The 23,650-nt window shown below is 38.0% G+C and overlaps 3 protein-coding genes across 7 annotated transcripts; 2 read left to right on the top strand and 1 right to left on the bottom strand.

Annotated features, from left to right (window-relative positions):
- The first annotated feature begins 236 nt into the window (after positions 1 to 236).
- On the top strand, positions 237 to 9,999 carry LOC108426895 (membrane frizzled-related protein). Of its 2 annotated transcripts, XM_017696704.2 has the most exons (14): positions 237 to 430; positions 520 to 634; positions 730 to 835; positions 1,887 to 2,021; positions 2,621 to 2,779; positions 3,646 to 3,865; positions 4,410 to 4,540; positions 5,204 to 5,329; positions 5,438 to 5,514; positions 6,692 to 6,840; positions 7,156 to 7,286; positions 8,253 to 8,387; positions 8,916 to 9,043; positions 9,272 to 9,999. In XM_017696704.2, the coding sequence occupies exons 2-14, from the start codon at positions 590 to 592 to the stop codon at positions 9,494 to 9,496; spliced, it is 1,767 nt and encodes a 588-aa protein (XP_017552193.2). In that variant the 5' UTR covers positions 237 to 430; positions 520 to 589; the 3' UTR covers positions 9,497 to 9,999. The 2 variants fall into 2 exon arrangements, with proteins under 2 accessions (XP_017552193.2, XP_017552194.2); XM_017696705.2 differs by lacking the exon at positions 237 to 430 and having other exon boundaries at positions 491 to 634.
- Positions 10,000 to 11,020: 1,021 nt separating this feature from the next.
- nudt8 (nudix (nucleoside diphosphate linked moiety X)-type motif 8) lies at positions 11,021 to 15,642 on the bottom strand. The gene is made up of 5 exons (XM_037546345.1): positions 15,544 to 15,642; positions 12,410 to 13,225; positions 12,062 to 12,194; positions 11,768 to 11,845; positions 11,021 to 11,691 (listed from the first exon to the last, which is right to left on the bottom strand). Exons 2-5 carry the CDS (start codon positions 13,222 to 13,224, stop codon positions 11,506 to 11,508), a joined length of 1,212 nt encoding a protein of 403 aa, XP_037402242.1. The 5' UTR covers position 13,225; positions 15,544 to 15,642; the 3' UTR covers positions 11,021 to 11,505.
- ftr86 (finTRIM family, member 86) lies at positions 14,887 to 22,342 on the top strand. Of its 4 annotated transcripts, none has more exons than XM_017696771.2 (12): positions 14,887 to 14,964; positions 16,172 to 16,265; positions 16,884 to 17,431; positions 17,559 to 17,654; positions 18,183 to 18,416; positions 18,588 to 18,747; positions 19,276 to 19,371; positions 19,801 to 19,899; positions 20,240 to 20,338; positions 20,429 to 20,494; positions 21,180 to 21,382; positions 21,966 to 22,342. In XM_017696771.2, exons 3-12 carry the CDS (start codon positions 16,886 to 16,888, stop codon positions 22,299 to 22,301), a joined length of 1,935 nt encoding a protein of 644 aa, XP_017552260.1. In that variant the 5' UTR covers positions 14,887 to 14,964; positions 16,172 to 16,265; positions 16,884 to 16,885; the 3' UTR covers positions 22,302 to 22,342. The 4 variants fall into 4 exon arrangements, with proteins under 4 accessions (XP_017552260.1, XP_017552257.1, XP_017552261.1 ...); XM_017696768.2 differs by lacking the exon at positions 14,887 to 14,964 and adding an exon at positions 15,700 to 15,804; XM_017696769.2 differs by lacking the exon at positions 14,887 to 14,964 and adding an exon at positions 15,857 to 15,995.
- The last annotated feature ends 1,308 nt before the right edge of the window (positions 22,343 to 23,650 follow it).

Genomic DNA, 23,650 nt, shown 5'->3' with positions numbered 1-23,650 from the left:
GTTTCCAACAAAAATGATGTCTTGTTATATGGTCTTTCATTTTGTGTGTGTATGTGTTTGAGACATAAAGATTAGAGAATCATTAGGGGGAATTTAACGGCACACAGCTCACTAACCCCCCGTCCTGGCCTGCTCAGTCCTCTCAGCTGACTTGGCTTTGTGGGGAATTGAGAGGGGGGTTCTTAACTTCTTTTATTGTAACCTACTCACCCACACCAAAACAGGACCAAGCAGAGACCACCTAACAGAGTGCCATCGAATTTGCCAATTCATCACTTCGACAGACACAAATGAGGACTAATCAGAGCAAGCAAGACCCAGTAACTGGACTTTAAGCAGGGAACTAAAGTGAAGATGATTTTTATTAGCTCTTATATGCAGGGTTGTGTGAGACTCACAATTTAACCATGTTTAATGTGACTTCAGCAGGGTGAGTAAAGAAATATGCTGCTGGAAATTGCCCTGCATTGCACTTCAAATTTGTATTTAGAGTAGCCTAGTAATTGTTCTTCTGTACAGAATTAAGCCTCTTCTGCTGTGACTGAACATAATTACAAGTAATGTCAACGTTTTTTTGGGGAATGTGAGAATGGCAAATCTTGGAATGTCCAGCGATGACTGTGATTTTTATGAGGTAAAATATAGTTCAGTTTCAGTTTGGTATTTAATCACAGAGCCCTAAGCCTTGTTAAGGCTAAACATTGTTATCTTTACCTTTGATCTCCACAGAATGTGTTTTGCAATCCAGCATTCGAGCCAGAGAATGACCATGATGAAATCAAAGATGTGTGTAAAGTTGGCATTTCCTCAGAACCTATCAAAAGGCCGGCACCACGTACGTAAACATAGTCCCTCAAAATTGCCATTATATATGACGGTGGAATGGACTTTGACTTTGTCTTATAACAGTGGTCTTCAGTCACAGTCCTGGCGATCATTTCTCAAAACATTAATGGGAATTTTTCTCTGTATATACTTGTAATTTTCCTCCTCTAACAGACCTGACTATTAAAGATTATGAAGGATAGCATTAGATCATATCCAGGGTGCTGGAGCAGAGAAAACACAAACATTTAGTTCAAATTTGTAGTGAGGACTGAGACTGAAAATGCATTCCCATATTATTCACCAGCATACTTTTTAAATAACTGAATGTGTTGCATTAGACTGAATGACAACAATGCAAAGAAATTCAGGTAGTCTTCAGGGTTACTGCAGTTAAGTAAAACTATTACTAGAACTAAAATGGCATCAAAAATGTGCCCATTAACTGTAATTAAAATAAAAATGACTAAGAAAAGCCTTTAGGGTTTTTTCAGTGTGTGAATAAGAATTCAGAGGTAAATCTCTGTGTTTAACCATCTTCAAGAGAAGCTGAAGCCCTGCCAATACATACTATCACAGCATTTCATAATACTAAAAACTAACACAAACAAAAAAATGACACTAAAACTATTGCTTTTTGAAATAAAAAAAATAAAACTATGAACAAACAAAACGGAAGTCAAAAACCAAAACAAAAAACTAAATAAAAAGTCTTTCCACCTCATGTCACCTTTAAAGATATCATACCATGATCTTTCAATCGTCTTTAAAGGAGTAATTTGCCAAAAAAAGCTTCTTTTGACACAGTTTGTTTCTTTAGTTTAGTGTTGGAGCTGCAAGGCTAAGGTAGCTAATAAGTAACGAACATCTATGCCACCCAATACATTTCCAGTTGACATATATTATGTTATAAGACTTCAGAAACCAAGCGTATTTTGTATATTTGACTATGTTTGAAAGAAAGGAAAAACTCTTTTTCTGTGAAACATTATTTCAGTGTCAGAGTTTTTGGGAAGATTGCTTAGCGTAACACCTGTCTTCCCTTCTCTGTGGTGATACAGAACACAGAAGTTTACTGAGAGTGTGTGTGTTGCGTCTGAGGAGTCACTGGTGTAGCTGGGGGACCCTGGTGGTGTCTGTAGTCGTGCTGGTGTTGGTGGCAGTGCTGGGCATCACTCTGGCACTTGTTCTAACACGTGAGTGAGAAATGCTCAAACTCTACTACACTAATGAAAATGATCACTCAAGAAAATAAATGCTGCTAGTAAGATTTTCAGTGTCCAGTAGTACTAACTTGTCACTAACCAGTAGTACTAACTTTCGCAGCGATGTAGCTGGTGTTGTGACGAGGCTGAAGTTACCTTCTTATTTGCCAGCTCTGTGTTCAAATTTTCTGTTCCATCTTAAATGGCAATCAGTTACATGTAATCACATGTAACATGTAGATGTAACATGCACTATTTAAGGTGGAAAAGGAAAATCCAGTAAGAAGCTGGTGAATAAAAACAAAGTTTTAACTGTTAAAGAAAACAGTAAAAAGGAAATTTACTTGTATTCAACACTGACACAACATACTTGAAGGAGGTTTTAGCTGTGAGCATTTTGATTCAGATAAATTATTGCTTGCAATTGTAATTGACTTATGACAGAGATTTAGCCTCCTACTCTTGTTATGCTCTGTCACATTGCTGGTGCTTTATTCTGTAAAAAAAAGTTAAGAGGCTATTAATTGTGATTAAGAACCTGATTTGGCCCAACAGCCTTAATATCCTATTATTTATTGTCCCTGTCACAGAGATGAATGGAGACTCCACTGAGGAAGGAGCGCTGTCTCCTCTGGACTCCTGGAGTGGAGGCACAGTTCCACACAGCCTCACCCCGAGCCCCACTATTCTTCATCCTGCACACAGCTCACTATTCCCACAGCTTGAGCAGGAGGCCACCACTCATACAAGTAAGCTTCTGGACTACAGAGATTATTTGCTGATTATTTGCTGTTGCTGTGCCCACACTCACTGGCAATTTTATCAGGTACACCTACCATATACACTCACTGATCACTTTATTAGGTACATGAGTTCAATTGCTTGTTAACACAAATAGCAGCCAATCACATGGCCACAACTCAATGCATTTAGGCATGTAGAGGTGGTCAAGACAACTTGCTGAAGCGTAGACTGAGCATTAGAATGGAGAAGAAAGGTGATTTAAGTGACTTTGAACGTGGCGTGGTTGTTGGTGCCAGACGAGCTGGTCTGAGTATTTCAGAAACTGCTGATCTACTGGGATTTGTACCTAATAAAGTGGCCTGTGAGTGTATGTGCAATTTGTGTGTTCACAGTTACTGACTGGAGTCTCTCTGTTGCTGCACAATTTCTCAGCACCCCTTTTACCTCATCTATCAATAGACAAAGAGCACCATAGGATCACTGCTGGCCCTACATTATTTGAGTGGGGCACAGCACGGACCATAGCATGGTGGTTGCATGTAGGCCGGTCACATTTATCACATAAATGCCTAGTTGGAATTATCTGAGATAACTACAATTATTTAAGCTCACCACAATTATTTTCTACAATGATTAGCTTTCACAATTATATATTTATATCACAACAAACATTCATTGGGGTAAGGCAAAAACATGTAAATAAAAAAGGCCCAAGAGATGGACTACAGTTAGTAACTCTAGATCTATTAAATGCACCTATAGAGTGGCAAATTAGTGTAGGTACAAGGTAGGGTATTAGGGTACCTAATAAACTGGCAACTCAGTACACTGAGACTGTAGTGTGGAATGTAATATATCTTCCCACTTATAGAATGTGGTGGTGTCTTGACTGATTCAGAGGGGTCTATCAGCTCTCCAAACCACCCAGGCCCATACCCTCCTGACTCCATGTGTGTATGGGTGATCAGGGTGTCTCCTCCATCTCTGGTCCAGCTCCATATCTCCTCCCTGGCCATTGAGGGACCGTCCCCATGTCTCTTTGACTGGCTGGAGGTTAGAGAAGAGAAAGAAGAGACCACCACAGTCAGCAGGTTGGCCCATACTGGACATGTATCTTTATAGTACAACAAAAGTCCAAAAGTCTGAGGCCACATTGAAAATCTGGTATCTCTTTTACTTGAACCTGAACATTAACAACAGAAAGTTTTAGAATAAAACTTAAAATAAAACAAAGAAATGTTGTGAAAAAATCAAGAAGAAATATTCAAAATTCTGCATTATATCTGGATCACTGTTCAAATTGAATCCAATTAGCGAAATGGGCCATGCTAAGGCCTTTGCACAAAAGCTCATTTTTTAGTCTTATTACTTCAATTGCAAAACATGTTCAGATGACCCTGAAATTCATGCAAACGTTCAAAGATTTTACTTTTCACTTAAATTTTTATGATAGTAATCTCACTTGTAATGGAAATTTGTGCACTCATTTAGAAAGGAATGCAAATTAGAAGCATTATCACCAGTGGTCTCAGACTTTGGGACCCCACTGTATGATCAATAAGAGCTTAAAGAGCTTGACTAAATTGAATGCTTGCATTGTACGAAAGATAATAACATATTTGACCTCCCCTGAAGGTTCTGTGGCAATGTGGCTCCCCCCACTGTGAACACCAATAGCAGTACTGTACTGGTGTCATTCCGGTCTGATGGCAGTATCGGGGGTAATGGGTTCATTGCACAATATCATGCAATCCTTCCATGGCAAAGTGAGTAAATTTTATATCAGTACAATAATAAGTAAAGAGAATGCTAGAAATGTCACAAAAATATATTAAAATACGCTGCTCTCTGCATGTAACTGTGGAGTTTATTCAGCAGGGCTAAAGTTGTGTACACTGTTGGATGCAGTGAAAGTAGTGCCAGTGTTTACTCTTCAGTGTGTGTTACTCTACATGCTACTTCTGTTCTCTTACAACTTTTTGTTACACGTCTGGCTTGAAAGAGAAGGATATGAAATCATGATCCAAGTTTATTTTGAATTGTTTTGTGGTATTATCAAAACAATAAATTGATCCATGAGTGTGAATTACTTAACCTTTTTGATTTTTGGAGTGCTTTGCTTAAATTTGATGCATTTGCTCATGATTTTAAACTCACAGTTAGATTACTGCAGCTCCATTTTCATTATCATTCCAGGTAAAACCCTAAATTGACTTCAACTTATTCAAAATTCAGATTTTAAAATCTTTAGACATTTGGCACACATCACACCCATTCTCCATCAGTGACACTGGCTTCCCCTTTCTCAGCAAGTTAAGTTGACATGATAGGACATTTGGGTGAGTGTTCTTGGGTTGGGGCATTATCTGGTGGGCATAGCAAGATGTTTTCAGTGATGATTCTACGTGTGTGTTGACGTTTCCCACCAGAAAGCTGCTCTAGAGAGGAGTTTATGTGCGATAGTGGCCGTTGTCTGTTGCCTGTGTCTGTTTGTGACAGCCAGCCGAACTGCCAGGACCACACAGACGAAGCCAACTGCAGCCATAAACACAAGGGTAGGAGCTCTGAGTACATTCAGCGCTGTACAATATGTGATGAGGAACTGAAGTGTTTGTCTTTCATGTCATATGAATATGTATGTTCATCTGTGGTTCACTGCATAGAATGTGGAGGTCAAAAAACAGGACCAAGTGGCTCACTGTCCAGTCCAAATCATCCAAAGCCATATCCTCACCAGCAGGTAAAAACCCATCCAGTCTTAGTAGATTAGTGCAAATTACAGGTACAATACATTAAATAATAAGTTTTAAAAATGGCTATTTTTCCTTCTTCTATAAATGATCATTTCAGAGGTACAGACGGGTGACAAACTAAAGCGAAAAAACAACATATAGTGTCTTAGTAAGGTGTTGGGCCACCACAACCCAGCAGAACAGCTTCAGTGCATACAGGTGCACTGTGCTGTATAATGCAGTACGCCTGTCTGAAAGCATCTGCACTCATTGTGTTTCTACACTTATTTTTCCTTTAATTTGCCTCACATCTGTACAACAACTTATTAGAACAGCAACAATATGCTAAATAGCTCTTTGGTATTCTAAATCATGTAGCAGCCTGTATGGTTTAGATTAATGTAACTGTTCATTTAGGGTTAACACTTTTACCACACATGTGGTGGAAAATATATATTGATAGAATGTATACTGATTATCAGGGGTGTAAAATTCAAGTCCAGAAAGTAAAAATCCTTCCCAGGTTTTTGTTCCAACACCCTGGACAGCTCTGCTGGTGGTGCGATCTAACTAGTGAAGCCGGCCTGTTGGAACAAAATCCTGGGAAGGATTTTTACTTTCTGGACCTGAATTTTACACCTCTGCTGATTATATACACAGGCATAAGCAAACATTTGAACACCCCCAGTCACATGACATGTTTTGTTGATTTTCTAAGTGAAAATAAGTAACACATCCTCTACAGAGAATAAACAAATATTTTTTCTTGCTCATTTTAATCCACAATTGGTATTTATTGAACACATTGGAAAAAAATGTAGAACAAAAATGTGGAAAAAAATGTGTCATAACTTTTGTATGGGCCACATTTTATGTTTATTTTTTTATTTTTAATTTAGCAAATAAGATAGCAAAGAATTTCACAAAGATGTGTACTTTTTCACTAGCAAAATCAACAAAAGATGTAATTGTATTGGGTGTGTTCTAACTTTTGCATATAATTTACATTCCCTGTAGTATAAGTAGCTTAGGATAAATTAAATGCTAATATAATGTAATAATGTTGTACAAGTGAAAGTATTGCAAGTATCTTAAGTCACATGAGTTTTTTTTTTATTTCCTCTGTTTTCTACTTCATCTCTATGTCTTTGTTTCTCCACTTCTCTTGCTTAAACATTCATTCAGCTATGTACATGGCGTATATCTGCAGAGGAAGGCCAGGTTATCAGATTGACTTTTCACAACTTCAGTTTGGAAACTCAAGATGTTTGTGAGTTTGACTATGTGGAGGTACATGACAGCGCCAACACTGGAGATGGCAGTGTGCTAGGCAGGTAACAATGACCTCTCTTTCTTTTTATCATATGAAAAAGAGAAGTAAGTGACTCTCTTATTGCCAACTTACACTATAAAATGTAATTCAACCTTAAAATATACGGTATTTCATGTGGTAAAGTACTAGTTTTATTCAAGCCAAATAAATGGAAAATAACAGCTCAGATGAATAAACGCCATGTTCTTTCACACATTTCAACACTAAATCAACATGGCCATTCTTCCTTTCATACAGAGCAGATAAGAAAATAGATCAGGTTGATATGTAAAGATTTATTGTGCCATGCAAATTCAGTCTTTCTCGGTTCCTGTAGGTTCTGTGGCTCAGGCCTCCCCCCTGACCTAACCTCCTCTGGGCCGATGATGACGGTAGTGTTTGTGGCGGATGAAGGTGTGGCTGACAGTGGCTTTTATGCCTCTTATCAGGTCATCTCTCTCTCAGAAAGTGAGTATTGTGTTGTTATGCATTTTAGCACTGAATGTTCTCTCCTTTCATAAGTCACTAGGTTGCAGACACACCACAAACTACTCTCAATGGAAATATTATACTCTGAGAAGTAGGTGATAATACAGCAGTATACTGACTGTGATATAAGCTATTTACAGCATTTTTGAAATACTAATAAATTTGTTATGCATGTCATTTGTTTTTGCTTTTCTCAAAGGGTTGCCAAAAAGGTCATTGATGAGCTGCAGCTCATCTCAAATTCTGCTGCCAGTGTATTAATGGCAACACATAAAAGAAAACATCCCAAACCAATTATGGCTTTAACTGACTGACTTTAAAGCACTGTTACTGGTTTTACTGGTGTCTGCCAACACTCCTGATCCAACAAATCCACTAATTTTACAAGCCTTTCCCAAGTTGGAGTAGGTGTGTTTTGACAGGATAACACAAAAAGTGCAGGTCAGGGTGTCCTGTTCTGGGATACCAATTCTGGGATACCAATTTTATTTATTTGGAAAAGTTTGGGTACCCCTAGTCAAATGACGTTTGGTTGGTTTTTAAAGTGAAAATAAGTTAACATATCATCTAAAGAGAGGACACTTCTGCATATTTAAATATGTTAAATAACATATTGAACATTATATATATAAGTGTGGCTTGTGCAAAAGTTTTGACATAAATAAATATAAATTGGGCACTAAAATTGGCATAAAAAACATTTGCATTTGTTCAACATAGTGGAAGTGTTATGTTCACTATTTTCAATATTCAAACTCTTGCATACAGTGGCATTACATTATTCCTAATGTTATATATAAATGAAATGACATTTTGTTGATTTTCTAAGTGAAAATAATTTAACACATCCTCTCTAAAGAGTTGCTGTTATGAAACAAAGATATTAATTTAAGTGTATCTATTTGTTTGTTAAAATGGCTCGCCACTCTGGTTTTCCGATTTAAGGAACCTGCAGTCCTGAGCAGTTTACCTGCACCACAGGAGAGTGTCTCCATCATGACTGGCTGTGTGATGGGTGGAACGACTGTGCAGATGGCACAGATGAGCAGAACTGCAGTAACTCCACTTACCCTCCTTTCAGTAAGTTAATTCATTCATAACTGTGATAAACATGAAGCAAGAAGCCATGAGAGTGCATTATAGTAATTTGGCCATAGTTCAAAGGTGTTGCAAGGCACAAACCCCTCAACAGTTGCATTTATGATTGTTCCATATACAGCACACCAGATGTTTTTTTTATAACTTGCTGCATTAATACTCAATTCAGTTGATGTGTGTGGTCATATGCGTGTATGTACAGTATCTATGAAGGTTTTGAACATAGGACAGTCAATCAGATTTTAGAACCAGCTGTCAATTTTATATCAGACAAAAAAAATCTCCCTGAGTAATGACATTAGATTGCATTACATTAATTTGATCAAAATGACTATGAAAGTTACTGTCATGTTATAATTAACCCTGAAATTGTAACATTTCTGATCATTAGTAAGAACAAGAGACAACTACAGTGCAAACCAGCTCTTAACTGATATTCATTACCTTTCATTCAATGGGAGTCTTGTTAGCTTTCTTAAATAAAGAAAGCATGTGTCTACTCTGCTGCAGCTTCATCCTGTGAGCCCATTGAGGTGGAGATGTGCCAGGGTCTCAGCTATAACCTCACATCCTTCCCCAACATATGGCTCTCCATTGCTGATCAGAAAGAGGCTGCGAACATGCTGCGCCAGTACAGAGTAAGAAACATACCTTATATAAAGTGTCTGTATGAAATGGGCTTGACTGTAAATTACAATACAGATTAGTAATCTGTATTGTAATTGCCCCAGCATATGGGCTAGTCAGTAATGATAAACCTACAAATTGCACACACAGTATATGGTAAGTTTCTGATAAAACGTTTTATGAGTATATGGTCAATGTAAATGTATCTAATAAACTGGTGTATGTACGTTCTTGTCCAGGTGCTGAGGGAGCTGGCATGTTTTGAGCCCCTACGGCAGCTGGTGTGCACTATGTTCTTGCCACAGTGCAGCCTGCAAGGGGGTGTGCTGCAGCCATGCAGATCCATTTGCTCAGCAGCGGAACAGCAGTGTGGCAGAGTGCTGGACCTCTTCAGTCTGAGCTGGCCTTTCAGCTGCCACCTACTGCCTGACTCCCATGATCCCATGGAGTGCTCCCTCCCTTAGCATATAGCTTAGAAAGACTAAATGATGTCTCATAACTAGAGCAGGACTCCGCTGGCTGGAGTACTCAGTGGATTACTGACTGTTTCTCGTGGATTCCTAACAATTGGAGGACAATGCTTTGCAAAAACAAAGTATGCCGAGAGTTACCTTTTCTTTGAAGTACAGTTTTTGCTCTACCAATGTCCAAACTTGTACTTTTTAGCATTAAGTGCAACAATGGGCCAATTTAGAACACAAGTAAAAGGAAAAAAAAAAATCTATTTTTGTTGTAAGGGACATTGCCAAAAGAACTGTGTGACCAACTTTTTCTCAAACAGAATGGTGCTGCAGTTTAGGTTTAAACTCTCCAATAAGTCAAACAACTTAAGTGTTCAAACAACTGAACCACTATTGTTTGTGCTGCAGGACCAATAATGTACGTGCAAATAGACAAATGAAGCACTCCAAAAACATGATTGTGCCTGCAATGTAAAAATTTGTAAATAAATGACTACTTAATATTATACTTTTTTTTTATAATAATGAGTTTGACTGTAAATTGAAATACAAATTAGTTTGGTAGTACCAGAAACAGTAAAAGAGTTTAGTAGTTATGTTTTTCTGTTGGAGGTCTTTCTGTATTAAGGTGCATATTTTAAAGTATATACTTTGTAAACATGTAGTAAATCAGAGATGCCTTACAGTGAAGGTAGGAGTTTTTCCACATAAAATCAAAAATACTACCTTGACTTATTAAGGTTAAAACACTAAATGGTGCTATAATGATTATTATAAATATCACGCAAGCGATTTCCATAAATAACCAGAACCCAACACTTTCATCACATTTTGTTTTTTACTGCTTTGAGCTATATAAATGTAAAACATATTGTGCTCATACCATCTGCATGTGATATTTACTGAAAACAGGTCCATTAATCTTTTTCAAGCTCTTGCTTAAAGGTGCAGCGTGTACGATTTAGGGTGATCTACTAGCAGAAATTAACTATAGCATACTAAACCATAAATAATTAATGTAAAATCAGCTTTTATTACAAATCAAGAACAAAACACTGGCTCTATAGTGCTCTTTATGTTTTTACATTAAAGCGGCAATCTGAATTTGGCAGCATTATAGCACTGGTAGGACACAAAAAGAATAAAAATCAACAGTGGTTACTCGTGCTGGCTAACCATTTTGTGTTGTGCAAAGTCTGAGATCCCAAACTTTAGCAAATGGGGATCAAACTTCACATTTACCACAAGACCTAATCCTTGTCACCAAAGAAGGGAAAACATGATGGCCAATGTAAGTTCTACTACACACCTGGAAAGAGGTGTTCAGTTGGTTGCAATCTGCAACCTCACCTCTAGATACCGCTAAAACTAACACACTGCACCTTTAACCACTAATGTCTTTTCACATGCAGTCTGAAAAATGAATTGAGCCTGTTTTTTGTTTAAGTATTAACGTTAAACAATGAATTCTTCAGTTGCAGCTACTACTAAAAACCCAGTTCACAAAAAAACTTGCTTCAGTTGGTATGAAATTAAAGTAGCAATTTATTTCTTAAATATAACTTTATTGCATTGTCTGGTACAAAGCCATGTCTGGGTAATAGTGTGACATGATTAAGTGCTTTCAAAATAAAAATATTTCAGTAAAATTCATTCCATTGTCAATACATACCACTAATACTTTTAAACACATTGTTTTCATTCATGCCAGCCTCCAAAAACAATTACCTTACTAATCTGTAAAACCATTCATCATTACACGGAATGAAAAGCTTACAATTTCAAACCACGTTCCCACAGCACAGGGACACAAACTGCATAGTTTCTACTGTATTCTGCCATTCATGTTTGCATCAGCAGATGCAAACAGTAATGTTGAGAATCGGTCCTGGCTGTTATTTCCAAAACATCATTCATTCTGAAGTGGGGCAATTACATCTGCATGAGAGTAAAGTAAATGAACCAAATCTCTTTCACAGAGCAGAACGTTGTTGAATCAGGCTGTTGAGCTGCTAAACCGGGATAATGAGTTTAAGTGTGTGGTCCAAGGCTACTGCAGTCAGGCCCCAGATTCTGTACTTAGCATTGTGAAACACAGGAAGAGTGTAGCCATAACGGTCCCCAGTGCGAAAATGAGTGTAGCCTCGGTTCTGTGGGTTGCATACATGAGCTACAGTCAGCGTAAAGATCTCCTCCACCTTTGGGATACAGAAGGAGACAAGTGAAGCACACAAAGCAACATCTGAGAAAATGCATTTCAACAATGCCATTTACCTCACTTGGGTTGGGTTGGAATGTTAGAGCTTCCAGTGGTCCAAGGTTGGCTAACACAGGGGCTATCATCATTCCTGACTGAAAAGCACAAAACCTCATGTTACTGTGCCTTAGATTAAATTTCTGACCTCTGTTGAAAGTATATATTAGACCACAATCAATTAAAATGCATCAAAATCTAATATTCACATGGATCTTCAAAAAACTGTCATACAAGAGTTTTTATATTTTTAGTTGGCTCTCTCAGTCAAACTGTACTCTTGTATAAGTGTTTCTTTGGTAGGTAATACTTACTCGATCGCTCAGTGGCTTCAGCACCCCCCACACTTCATTTTCAGTCACAGCAATCCCCAGTTCCTCCCTGGCTTCCCGCAGTGCTGTGTCCACAACATTACTGTCAGAGGGGTCTCGCTTCCCTCCTGCAAAACTGGACAGAGGAAACAAGATGTTTGCCAGGTGGACAGATGTTTCTATTTCAACAAGCTGAAATGAGAAATATAAATGTATATTTTATATATAAAATATAAATATAAAAATATAAAATTTTAATGTGTTTCCCTGGGCTAAGAAAACCTGTTGGCTTGAAAAAAAAAAAGATAGAATTCAATAAGCAGTTTCTGAATTCTGAATACAGGATTGTACCTGACATCTCCTTTGTGTCTTCCCCTCAGTTTACTAGATCTCAGAGTGAAGAGGAAAGAAGGCTCTCCTCCAACTGTGCATAAAGACACCAGCACAGCTGCCCAGGTTTTCCCCTTCTCCTTCTCCTTCTCATACAGTGCAGTGTTGGGCTGCAGGCGGCCTCTACAGCGGGCCTCGTTCCCTGCTGATAGACACTCTTCTAGAGCAGCTTGGTGTGGGACTATTTTGTGCAAACCACAGGTGCGAGTTGTCAGAAGTCCACAATGGCTTTGTTCTGTTAGGCTTGAAGTCCAACTCCTTAATTCATATGGCCTACTGAAATTGCCTTTACAGGATCTGGCATCTATTACAGTGTGGTAGCTTTTCTGACTTTTGATACTGGTGTTTAGGTGTGTTGTCCACTTACCCATTAAGCTTCTGTGTTTGTCTGTTTGGTTTTCAGGTAGAAGGCACTTGTTAGGATCAGAGTTTCTGAGATAATGTGCTAGGATGTCAGAATTGCCTCCTTTAAGCACATTTGCCTGGTGAATTACATTACGATAAAAGGCTGAAGGTTTAACAGAGCAGCTTGTGTTAACAAGGCAGGAGAAAGACTTGTGAATTTTTTTTGGTGAAATACAAGCACTGTTCCATGACTCACGATACGGTTTCCACTGATGATCTTTCTCTCTACTAACAGGGCAAAACTGCTGTGAGAGAGAGCTATTGCACAATGTCCTGAGAGTTGGCTTTTGTGAGTCTTTTACTTTCACAAGCAGTGACCTATGCGTCCCCAGGAGGCATGATGAAGTCACAAACTGAGAACTCCTAAACATCCTGGAATAAAAACAAGAGTCAATGTGAGTTGTATAAGAGTTACATGTATTTGTAGCTCCTTTCTAATAAGCAGCCTACATGTGCTTGATTGTTTAAGGCCACAGTTTGAAAATCAAACCATTTATGTTTAGAAGCCTATACAATGGCTTAAACATTAAACCGTATACAAGACAATAACAATACTTAGAATCAAGTTTAGCTTTACATAAAATTGAACAGTGATCTTTTAGACTGAATAAAATGTTACCTTATTAACATTATTATTTTTCGTAAACATATTCTCATTCTGAAACTGATGCCTACAACACGTTTCAAAAAAGTCTGGGACAGGAGCACATGATGCAGTCATGCTTGTGTATAAAAGGAGCATTCATTATGCTGTCCTTTATGAGTAAAGATGGGTCAAGGCTCGCCACCAAGAGAAAGAGTTTGAAAACATTGCTTGCTGAGAAATCACAAAGATTTCAGGTGTTTTCACCCTCTACAGCACAGTAACATCATAAAAAGGTTCAAGGAATCGTGAGAAATATTGATTCATGAAGGACAAGTCCAAAAAAACACAACTGAAGACCACCTATACTTCAGACAGTGCTGTACTAAAAATTGCCATGCTCCTGTGATAGATATCACTGCATAGGCTGTTGTCAATAAACACCGTCCATTCCTGCAGCCAAAAACGCAAAATCCAGAGTCTGTCATGGTAGAGAGGGTATTAGTTGGTAACCTGTACATCTGTAAAGACACCCTTAACACTGAACACATTTAGGAGCAACACACAGTCTTTTAGACTTCTTTGTCAGTGTTGTTAAAAGGGAAGGTAATGGAAGGTAACACAGTGATAAATGTGCTGCTGTCCCAACTTTTTTGGAATGTTGCAGACATCAATTCACAACATAAATCATAAAATATTGTTTATCAATTTAATACAGGCACTTAAAGAAGAAAAAGATTATTGGTTAAAAACTAATTTTCCCAAAATTTGGAGAAAATAGGTTACTGTTTAGGGTAGGTGATTTTCACAAAACATAACATGCATCACCATATTTAGTTTCTCTGAGTTTGTCAAACAAGTTGGTCCTGACAAAAGGCACCAACAAGACAGCAGTGCCACATTAACGGAGAATAAACAGGATGAGTACAATGATTTCTATTTAACACAAGCAAAAATAAACTATTTAAGGAACAAAACAATATGTAAAACTGAACTAATAAAACAGCAATGGTATAATGGGCGGACATCCAATTAGCTACTTGTTTCAGCACAGTTTATACTGTACATTGCTTATTGTTGTTGTATACAGGTTCTTTGTAACTGGTCTGAAAAGTACACTTTTTATGATACACTTGCTTTCTAAAAGCGCTGGCGATACCTGAGATAAACTCAGAAAAAATCATGGTGGTGTAGGTTTTTACAGTAATGATGGCCTATCATCATATTGCCCACCCCAGTAACTGTAGCTCAGTTTTACATTACTGAGGAATGGCCAACTTCACAAAACTACAAATTGAGGATATACATTCCTAGACATGGAGGGCCAAAGTTGACCTAATGCACCTGACTTAACTACTCTATTCATTATTCTGTAAGCTGAATCAGGTGAGCTAGAGCCTGGAAAGTGCACCCCTGTGTTAGGTTTGGGTTTCATGCAACTGTATACTGTGATCGTCAAACGGTCAGCTCACTCAGTTTTGAGGCCCGTTCTGGTTAACCTAACTACCTGTCTCACTGAAAACAGCGGGTACATGTATTTATTTTGTCAATATATTGCCTCTTTTTATGGATGTCTTCTATAAGACACCCGGCGGACAGAGCTGGCGTCTCAGTGGGTTTGTACACATAAATGAACACAGGATTTAAAGTATTACTAAAGATATAACGCCAGCTATAAAGCTCAGTCGTGTAGTTAGAGCTTTAGGTTAACTTGGTGTGTTTACAGCGGGGATATTCACTCAGATATGGAGCTTACACTGACTCATCAATACGCTAACAAAAAAACACACTTATCTTCTCCTAAGACAGACTATTTATTAAATAGTTAGATGTATACGTCTCGTCAGCTCGTTAACACTTCTTTTGTGACACTGACACTAGCCATCTCTCAATACCCCCCAAAACCCAAACCTGTCATTAGCATTAGCATAAGTGAAGCGCTAGCCGACCAGCTATCAGTACCAAGTAAACAGTTTGTTGGCAGCGCTTGAAAGATGTGTTTTAGGAACCGAAGACGCCGCTGAATTTGAAACCCTGAGACGGTAGCTAAAACATACAAACATGCCCAGTAAAGAACAGGCCAGTGTTTTTGTCTGAAGTCACTCACCTTGCACAGGACTGACATACACCACGCTTTTCCGGCTGCTGCTCGGGTTGCCAGTTGCATACAACACTCTCCACTTTTGGGGACTCAATGAGTGAGGAGCTGGAACAGTACAGTGCTGTTTACCTGATTAACCGCAGGAACTCAATTAACAAAAGCCCGAGTCCACCAGTGTCCGCCAGTGTGTTTCGAGCATATAGTGGATTACTTTTTTTAGGCTTGGAAATGTAAAGGGCAACTCCACGGATTCTCCAAAATTTCACGGTTTGTTCGTGTGGAAGTAAATAGTCGTTTGTTTGATGGGAAATGTGCCGTTGTAGAGACACTTAGGCCTATAAAACACTTTAATGGTAGAGTGGTACTTGTAGGCCGTTGTAAAGCAAAGTAGCCTTTATGTTCCATAGCCAAAACATATTGTTTCATTACTGCAAAAGTCATTGCCTTCACAAAAAAGAGTATGTATTTATATGGAAATAGTATGCACTTGTGTAATGTTTATAATGTGCCAAAACAGTCATAACAAATTTTCGTGTTTTTTTTTTTCTTTAAGAATTTAAGACACTGATTCTCAACCGTAGTCCTGGAGGCATACTGATCTACACTTTTCAGTATTTTTCTTTCTCATTACCAGCCCCTTATTGAGTTGAAGTGGCTGGGAAAGCATCAAAATGTGCAAGACGGTGGGCATCCATGACCAGGGTTGAGAAGCACTGCTGCCTTTAGAGGTAAACAAATTCTAACAGATGTTTTTTATTACTGTGTCTTAAACGTGAATGAGTTCTGGTCTGACTACCTGGGTGGGCCTAAACGGCTGTAGGCTAAACAAACTGATCTACGTAAATTTTTGTTTGTTTTTGTGACATCACTAAAGAAAGTTAAGAAAGTTTGTTAAAAAAAGAAGAAGAAACACTGGAATTTCCCAACAGGTCCACTGACTGTCATCGTTGCTTCTGGCACTGAGGGCTTTCCCTCTGAAAAATATCACTCCTTCTAAAAACTACTCACAGAGGTTATAGATGACACTAGATGACTCTAGCTTCCGATTGGACCACTTCATTACTATGCATTCCTTTGATATGTAGTGAGTTAGCTAATGTGCAGCAGAACCTGTCTGTTTGCCTTCTTTGGATTCTTTTCAGCCTACATCATTTAAACTGAGGAAATTTTCCAATTGAAACTGGTGTGGCTTCAACACCTTGTCCCCATGATGCAGTTGGAAAGTTCTACAGAACCTGTCATACCAGTCGTTAGCTCCACCCACGCAGTTTTAAAACTAAGTCTTCGTGTTGTGAGATTTAGATTGTCTCAACACCATCTCTGGGGACTTTGTCTACTTTTTCCAGTCATGGCTACATACAGATGCTGTCCAGAGGAGTTTTCATGCCCCGTGTGTTTGGAAATATTGTGTGACCCTGCTACACTTGCCTGTGGTCATACCTACTGCCTTCAATGCATCAGGAAGCACTGGGATAAAGCTGCAGCAAAGGGCATCTACTCATGTCCTCAGTGCAGGCAGGTCTTCAAACCCAGACCCACTCTGGGCAGGAATAACATGCTGATGGAGGCCATGAAGAAACTGAGGGTGCATGAGCAAGATAAGCCCCCCTCACCTGTTCATTCCTCCCTCACCTCATCTGCTGCTGTGTCTGTAGATCCATCATCTCAACCAGCACCCCTTGATGTACCTGAAGAGGCTGCTGAGGGTGTTCCAGTTCAGGGGGGATTATATCCTCAGCTCCCTTCCACCTCCCCCAAGTTGTGTCCACTACACCAACAGGTCCTTGAGTTCTACTGCTGCGATGATAAAAAGAGTGTGTGCGATGAATGTAGTCTCCTGGAACATAAAGGTCATCGGGTGGTCCGCCCAGATGAGGAAAAGGAAGAGAAACGGGTACAAAATTTAGAATTCAGTTTGTCTTTATTTATTTATTAGGATACTTTAAATATACACTGTTGGTTTAGTACGTCTTATTTATTTATTTATTTATTTTTGTTTGTGTCATTGTCTTTGTGAGCAGCAAGAGCTGGAGCAAAAGAAGGAAATGGTACAAAAAAGCATTCAAGCCAGAGAGAAGGTTATTCAGACTCTACCACAGGTTTTTCAAGCTCATAAGGTAAGACTTTTCTATTACAAACATGAATAATATACATAAAACAAGCATATGCTACACAGAAAAATCTGAGGTTTTAATTTGCTGTTCATAGATAGTTTGTTCAACACTGGATGAAACTTTAATGTTCCTAAAAGGAATTTCTGGGTTATGAAATTGTGTAGATGTAAGCAAAGTTAGGAGTGGTTTAGGTATGTGAGGGGGTGTTATATGGCAAAATAGTCCCCAAAGAAAGCTTATTTTTTAAAAAGTATTGTATTATGTTACCATTATCAATATCGCATGTAAAAATCAGAAGACACATGCAGGTTTACTGTCATTTTGGATGGCTGTATTTGCCATGTAGACATTGTGACCCCTGATTCCTATCACTACCACTGTAAAGAAATTTTGACTTGGTCAGTTTTGCTACAGTGCACCATTTCACATCAAACCACTTCGAATGACTTTGTCCATATCTGATAGATTGAACACTAGTGATTTTATTCACTATCCTTGGTACATTAAGTCATTTTATAACTTTTGTATTAGAATGCCATTCAGGGGCTGCAGAGGGACAGTCTGGAGACATTTGCTGATGTAGTTAAGAGTGTGGAGCTGATGAGCTCCCAGGTCATGGAACTCCTTCAAACCTATGAGGCTTCCTCTTACAATCGAACAGAGGCCCACCGCTACAGACTGCAGCAGGAGATCAGCCAACTATGCAAACAAAAAGAGGAACTGAACAGACTAGCTAACACTCAGGATTCCATTCAGTTCTTAAATGTAAGTAGGCGCAGTCTTATTGTAAGTAAGTCCTAGTATGACATACTACTAGACTTTCTAGGCCCGTGAATGTAAATATGTAGTGCAGACAGCTGTAGACCTTCTTATGTTTCATTTCTGTGTTGGATATATGATACTATATTTAAAAGAGCTTTTTAAATGTTGTTGCAGGATCTTGTCATTGCAGGCACTGTAGGCCAGGTTGAAAATGCCCAGCTGGAGATTTCCCACCCAGAGTCGGTGGAGGCTGGGATCAGATCAGCTCTGGGGACTTTCAGAGAGAGGCTGAATGACCTTTGCAAAGGAAGCCTGGCTAGTATCTTCAGAGCTGGTAAGGTTGGGTCCCACTGGACATGATTTATCAAAGTTGTAATTGCCCTTTCTATAACACCTGAGCTCTTATCTTACTGCAACAAAGGACTACCACTGATTTAGCTAAATTTCTGCATAATTTAACTGTCAAGATGTACAAAAAGTCAGTTAGGGTGATTTGGTGTGAAATGGTATATTGTAGAGATTCAAAATTCTATACAGTGGTGGTGAAAGGAACCAAGAAGCAGTGGCTAAAGCCCAATATAGCCATATAGCATCTACTGAGTTTTTCTATGTAATGTTGATCATTTTATTTGGGTACTATTTTGCCTTATAACGCCCTGCATGTAGTCTGCCAATATAAATGGAGTAAAAAAATGTTTTAAGTTAATGCCTAAACTCAGAAGTGCTGTAAAAATGTTTGGGCATCAGGGAGTGTATTCATAGTTATTCCATGCAACAGCTTTTGGTGAGGAAGCTTTTTTTTAGTTGCTGCATTTTTTTTAAGAATAGCAAAACCCAACACTGTGTTTTTTTTCCATTGTAGTGAATGATGCAGAAGCAAGGGCATCAGCAACTAATGCTCAAGCATCAGAGACAGGCCCTGTGCCTAATGATTTGCAAGTTGCTTCACAAAAGACAGGTTTGTTTGTTTGTTTGTTTACCAAGCACAATAAGAAACTGTTATTTATTATAGTCTTCCAACTGAAATAGCAACAGGAACTGAAATACAACTAGAGCTGGTTATTGCAATTTAATATTTTTGTGGTATGGGCTAAACTAATTAAACACAGTTATCACAAAATATTTTAATGTCATTTTATTATCTGAGTAGTTGGACTTGCATATCAGCATCAGTAAGTCAATTAGCATGCCTGCTCCAAAATCTTGACTGGAGATTGGCTGATAAGAATGATACAAAAAACATTTTTTGTATGACTTGTATATTCATTCAGAAATCGGTATCCTCATCAATGTGTCTGTATTGCTATCAGTTGCAAAAAATACAATGCCCAGCCTTAAATCCGTCTAAGATAGCCTTCCCAGGCATTACTTTGTGCTTTCTCTTTAGCTCCTGAGATGATATCTAGCAACAGTAAACCTATAGACAAAACAAGCCATTCAGCAGCTCATCAGCATCCCCCACACCCCCCTACAACTGCACATCCAGGTGAATATGCAAAATATAATAATTGCAATGCAAAAACACTTTTTTTTTTAAATTTTTTTTTTTTAACAATTTTATTCTAAAAATGCAAAAACCTGTTGTCACATTTAAAGGAATGATTTGTCCAAAATAGTAATTTTGTTAATAGTAAATAAGAACTAGACCGGGCTATTTAATTATATTCACATTCATTTATTGTATAGGTGTCAGTCAAGTTGTCTCAAGAATCATTCATTGTAATTAAGGCACGTCTTAGTTAAAGGTCATTAAAGTCATTTGCAAAAGTTGAACACTCCTGGTCAAATTACATGTTTTGTTGATTTTGTGCCTGCTTTCTCTTCAGATCCTGCGTTGATTGCTTCATCCAGTAACCGTAAACCTGAAGACAAAACACGCAATTCAGCAAAACGTGAGCATCCACCAGCAGCAACTGCACCACCAGGTGAGTATGCAAAATATACAAATTGCAATGCAAGAACGACTGCATTCTGTCTTTTGCTTTGAATGACTTGCATTCCCTTCATCTTTGCAGTGAAGGAAACGGCTACCTTCAATACAGCAAACCCGGTGCCTAAAACCAGAGATGAAATGATAAAATGTAAGTGCATATTTAATTTGAGACTTGGAAAGTAAACATGTCACATAAGGTGCTGTAATTATTTCATTAAAATGAATTAAATTAATTGAAAATCAACTTTCTGCAAGGTAGGATATATAAAAGAAAAGCTGACCTGCATGTAGATAAAATCAGACTAATTCAATAAATATTATCCATAAAATACATGGTTTTCCAGTGAAATATTTAACCAAAAATGTGACTTTTTTTGGGTGAGGGTTTAGTGAGGTCTTGCTCTTTGTTCAGTAAACCCTGAGTTAGACACTTTTAAATGGTTTATTCACTATGTATTTATTATGATTTGCATTGTACAGTTCTGTTATGTGAAAATCACTAATAATTGTGTTATTAGTTGTAATGATGAAAATTTAACACAGACCTTATTATGAAAATCATTGAGCATGTATCATCACCTAAATTGATGTCATATCGGGCTACAATAATAATTGTTTACCAAATAACAAACCTCAAAGAGTTATTGATCATCTCAGTACAGTTCATTGTAAAATTAACCTTAATACATAAATTAATAAAGCATTTAGAAGTGTTAAATTTGAGCTTTACTGAGTGAAGAGCAGAACTATGACAGGGTCCAGTTACTGATAACCTAAGGAGATTTTCTTATAAATATTATTTAAGAGCAACAGTGAAAAACATTTTCTTTTAGTCCGCTTTGAGCCCACGATGGATCCCAACAGTGCTTATCGTCACATCCGTTTGTCTGAGGGAGATCGCAAGGCCACACTCCGTGCAGAGAACCAGAATTACCCGGAGCATGCTGACCGCTTCCTCTACTGGAGACAGGTCATGTGTCGGGAACCTTTGGCTGGAAGCCCTTACTACTGGGAAGTGGAATGGACAGGACAGAAGGTACTGTAGCACAAAACCTATTTGTCATAAAACATGGTTAAATTGTTAAAAACGTCCTGGTGGTTTCTTGACACAACATTAAAATTTTCACATTTATTGAATGCATATGTCTCTGTCAGTTTGTCTCAAGACGTTTTCTTTCTATACATGGAATTTAGGCTGCAAAAACATGCTCATCTTTAACATTCAATACAGCCACCCATTCAGTTTGCAACAGTTTAACTTGGCCATTCACACTGGAGTGATAAGGAGAGTATGCCAGACAGTTTGTAGGAGAGTTATCTTGCTCCTGACTGTTGGGAAACAAATGATAAATAATAATTAAAAAAAAAACAACAGAAGAGAGCATGTTAATAGAGCATACTAATTTATTTTCATTTTTAAAAAGTCAATAAAATATGTCATTTGACAGAGGTCTTCAAACTTTTACAAACAACTGTAAGTAGATTTGCCTGTCATTCTAAACGCCACTGGGTTGAATTCTAGTGGAAATCTGAAATACGTGCTATTTACTATTCTAGACGCATTGGTTTTCTATTGCTGTATAATAATATAATAAAGCTATATATAACTTCCTCTTCAGATGACTATTGGTGTGGCTTATAAAGACATGGCACGCTCTGCAGCAGATGACAGCTCCAGATTAGGCCACAATGAGCACTCCTGGAGTTTGTACTGGTCAGGCACTGGCTTCTCTCTGTGGCATGCAGGGAAGGAAACCACACTTTCTGCTCCTAAAGCCCGGCACATTGGAGTCTATATTGATCAGCAGGCAGGCATTCTAGCCTTCTACAGAGTCTCTCAGAACCAGGCTCACCAGATCTGCTGTGTAGAAACAGAATTTAGTGCACCTCTCTACCCCGGCTTCCGCTTCTGGTCCGGAGTGGGTTCCAACATCACCCTTTGCCATCTGGATTAATAAATGCTGGAGGTTCATGAAAGTGAGCTGAAAATGTAAAAGTGGAATTTTGTCAGTTTGTCAGTCACAGCATATTGTTTTCTTTTTTTTTTTATTTTGGTTTATGTAAAAAGATTGTCTGTCTGTTTCTATTTTTCATTCTAATGTTTTTTCAGTAAAGTAATAGTTTAATCTGTAAATGATGTTTGTTCTATGGGGCCACTAGTGGGTGCTGTGAGCATACAATTCACAAAGAACTATGTAAACTCAGACATAATATAAAAAAAAAATTACCACTTCCCAGTGACGGGGGCCAAGCTTATTCTTAATACTTTATCAAGTGTAAATGGAAACTTCTCTGTTGCTTCTTAAGACCTTGTTTGTTAGTTAATGTGGTGACATTGAATAATACATTTTGTTATGCTCAATTAAATGTTTCTTTTTACATTTATTTTATTAACATCAAATCATACTCTGATCATAAATCAAAACAAAACAAACAACAACAAAAACATCTTCCCCAATTACTTTTTTCTTTTTTGTTAAGCTCACAAGAAAAACAGAACACAAAATATCAGTTTGCGTGACCGTTAGTGTCTCATTTCATTTCTTTCTTTATCTCTGCACACTTGGGCTTTGCCCTACTTTTCCACAGTGTTCTCTCACTGGGGATTTCAGTGTTGTTGCAGCACAAAATCAGATACACGGAAACATTTAAATGTATGTATGCAGCAGATTTTAATATAATGATGTTGGAGTACTGAAGTCTCTGACTCTCTTCTAGCCTGTTAAGTTGTGTCATCTACAGCACAGCGCATAAATCAGAGACCACCCTATATTCATTTAATTTACAGTGAAAACGGCCATTAGGTACAAGTTATGTTTTAGATATGAGATAATGCAGTTGCAAAAAATGAGACTAACAACTGTGCAAGACCTGGTAGACCATCAAAACTGTCACCATCAGACAAACAATACTTGAAACTCCACACTATGAATCTGAAAGGATGTGAAGCCCTTACTGAGAAAAGGAAAATTTTCAAATGAAACAAAGAGGCTGCTGGTATTCTCAGAACAATGGATTGTCCACTTCAGACCTCAGCATCATGAATGTATTGAGTAGTGTTTAATGGCCATTTGGAAAATAGCTAAAAAGGGTGGGCTCTACTTATAATGGGTTAAACATTTTAAATAATTTATAATACATGGCAAGACTTTGCAATGTATTTAATTCTGTTTGTAAATTGTGCAACTGTGTCCCCACATATGTACATCATATTTGTGGCTTAATAAAAAATGTGTAAATTAAAGGAAACAAAGAGTTAATAAGAGGCATAGTGTGGCAAAGCGGGGGATGGAAATGAAGAGTA

The sequence above is a fragment of the Pygocentrus nattereri genome, chromosome 17, assembly GCF_015220715.1.
Source record: "Pygocentrus nattereri isolate fPygNat1 chromosome 17, fPygNat1.pri, whole genome shotgun sequence".
In the NCBI taxonomy this organism is placed as follows: domain Eukaryota; kingdom Metazoa; phylum Chordata; class Actinopteri; order Characiformes; family Serrasalmidae; genus Pygocentrus; species Pygocentrus nattereri.
The sequence above is the reverse complement of the archived record's forward strand: the minus strand, read 5'-3'. Positions and strand labels throughout refer to the sequence as shown.

Excerpts from the sequence above, each read along its gene's own strand:
- LOC108426895 (XM_017696704.2), top strand. The coding sequence starts at position 590 with ATGGCAAATCTTGGAATGTCCAGCGATGACTGTGATTTTTATGAG. Across the intron at positions 5,515-6,691 it reads AGCCATATCCTCACCAGCAG|CTATGTACATGGCGTATATC; the intron begins GTAAAAACCCAT and ends ACATTCATTCAG. Across the intron at positions 9,044-9,271 it reads ACATGCTGCGCCAGTACAGA|GTGCTGAGGGAGCTGGCATG; the intron begins GTAAGAAACATA and ends GTTCTTGTCCAG.
- nudt8 (XM_037546345.1), bottom strand. The coding sequence starts at position 13,224 with ATGTTTAGGAGTTCTCAGTTTGTGACTTCATCATGCCTCCTGGGGACG. Across the intron at positions 12,195-12,409 it reads AGACACAAAGGAGATGTCAG|TTTTGCAGGAGGGAAGCGAG; the intron begins GTACAATCCTGT and ends TCCTCTGTCCAG. Across the intron at positions 11,692-11,767 it reads TCCAACCCAACCCAAGTGAG|GTGGAGGAGATCTTTACGCT; the intron begins GTAAATGGCATT and ends TGTATCCCAAAG.
- ftr86 (XM_017696771.2), top strand. The coding sequence starts at position 16,886 with ATGGCTACATACAGATGCTGTCCAGAGGAGTTTTCATGCCCCGTGTGT. Across the intron at positions 17,432-17,558 it reads AGGAAAAGGAAGAGAAACGG|CAAGAGCTGGAGCAAAAGAA; the intron begins GTACAAAATTTA and ends CTTTGTGAGCAG. Across the intron at positions 18,748-19,275 it reads GGCTAGTATCTTCAGAGCTG|TGAATGATGCAGAAGCAAGG; the intron begins GTAAGGTTGGGT and ends TTTCCATTGTAG.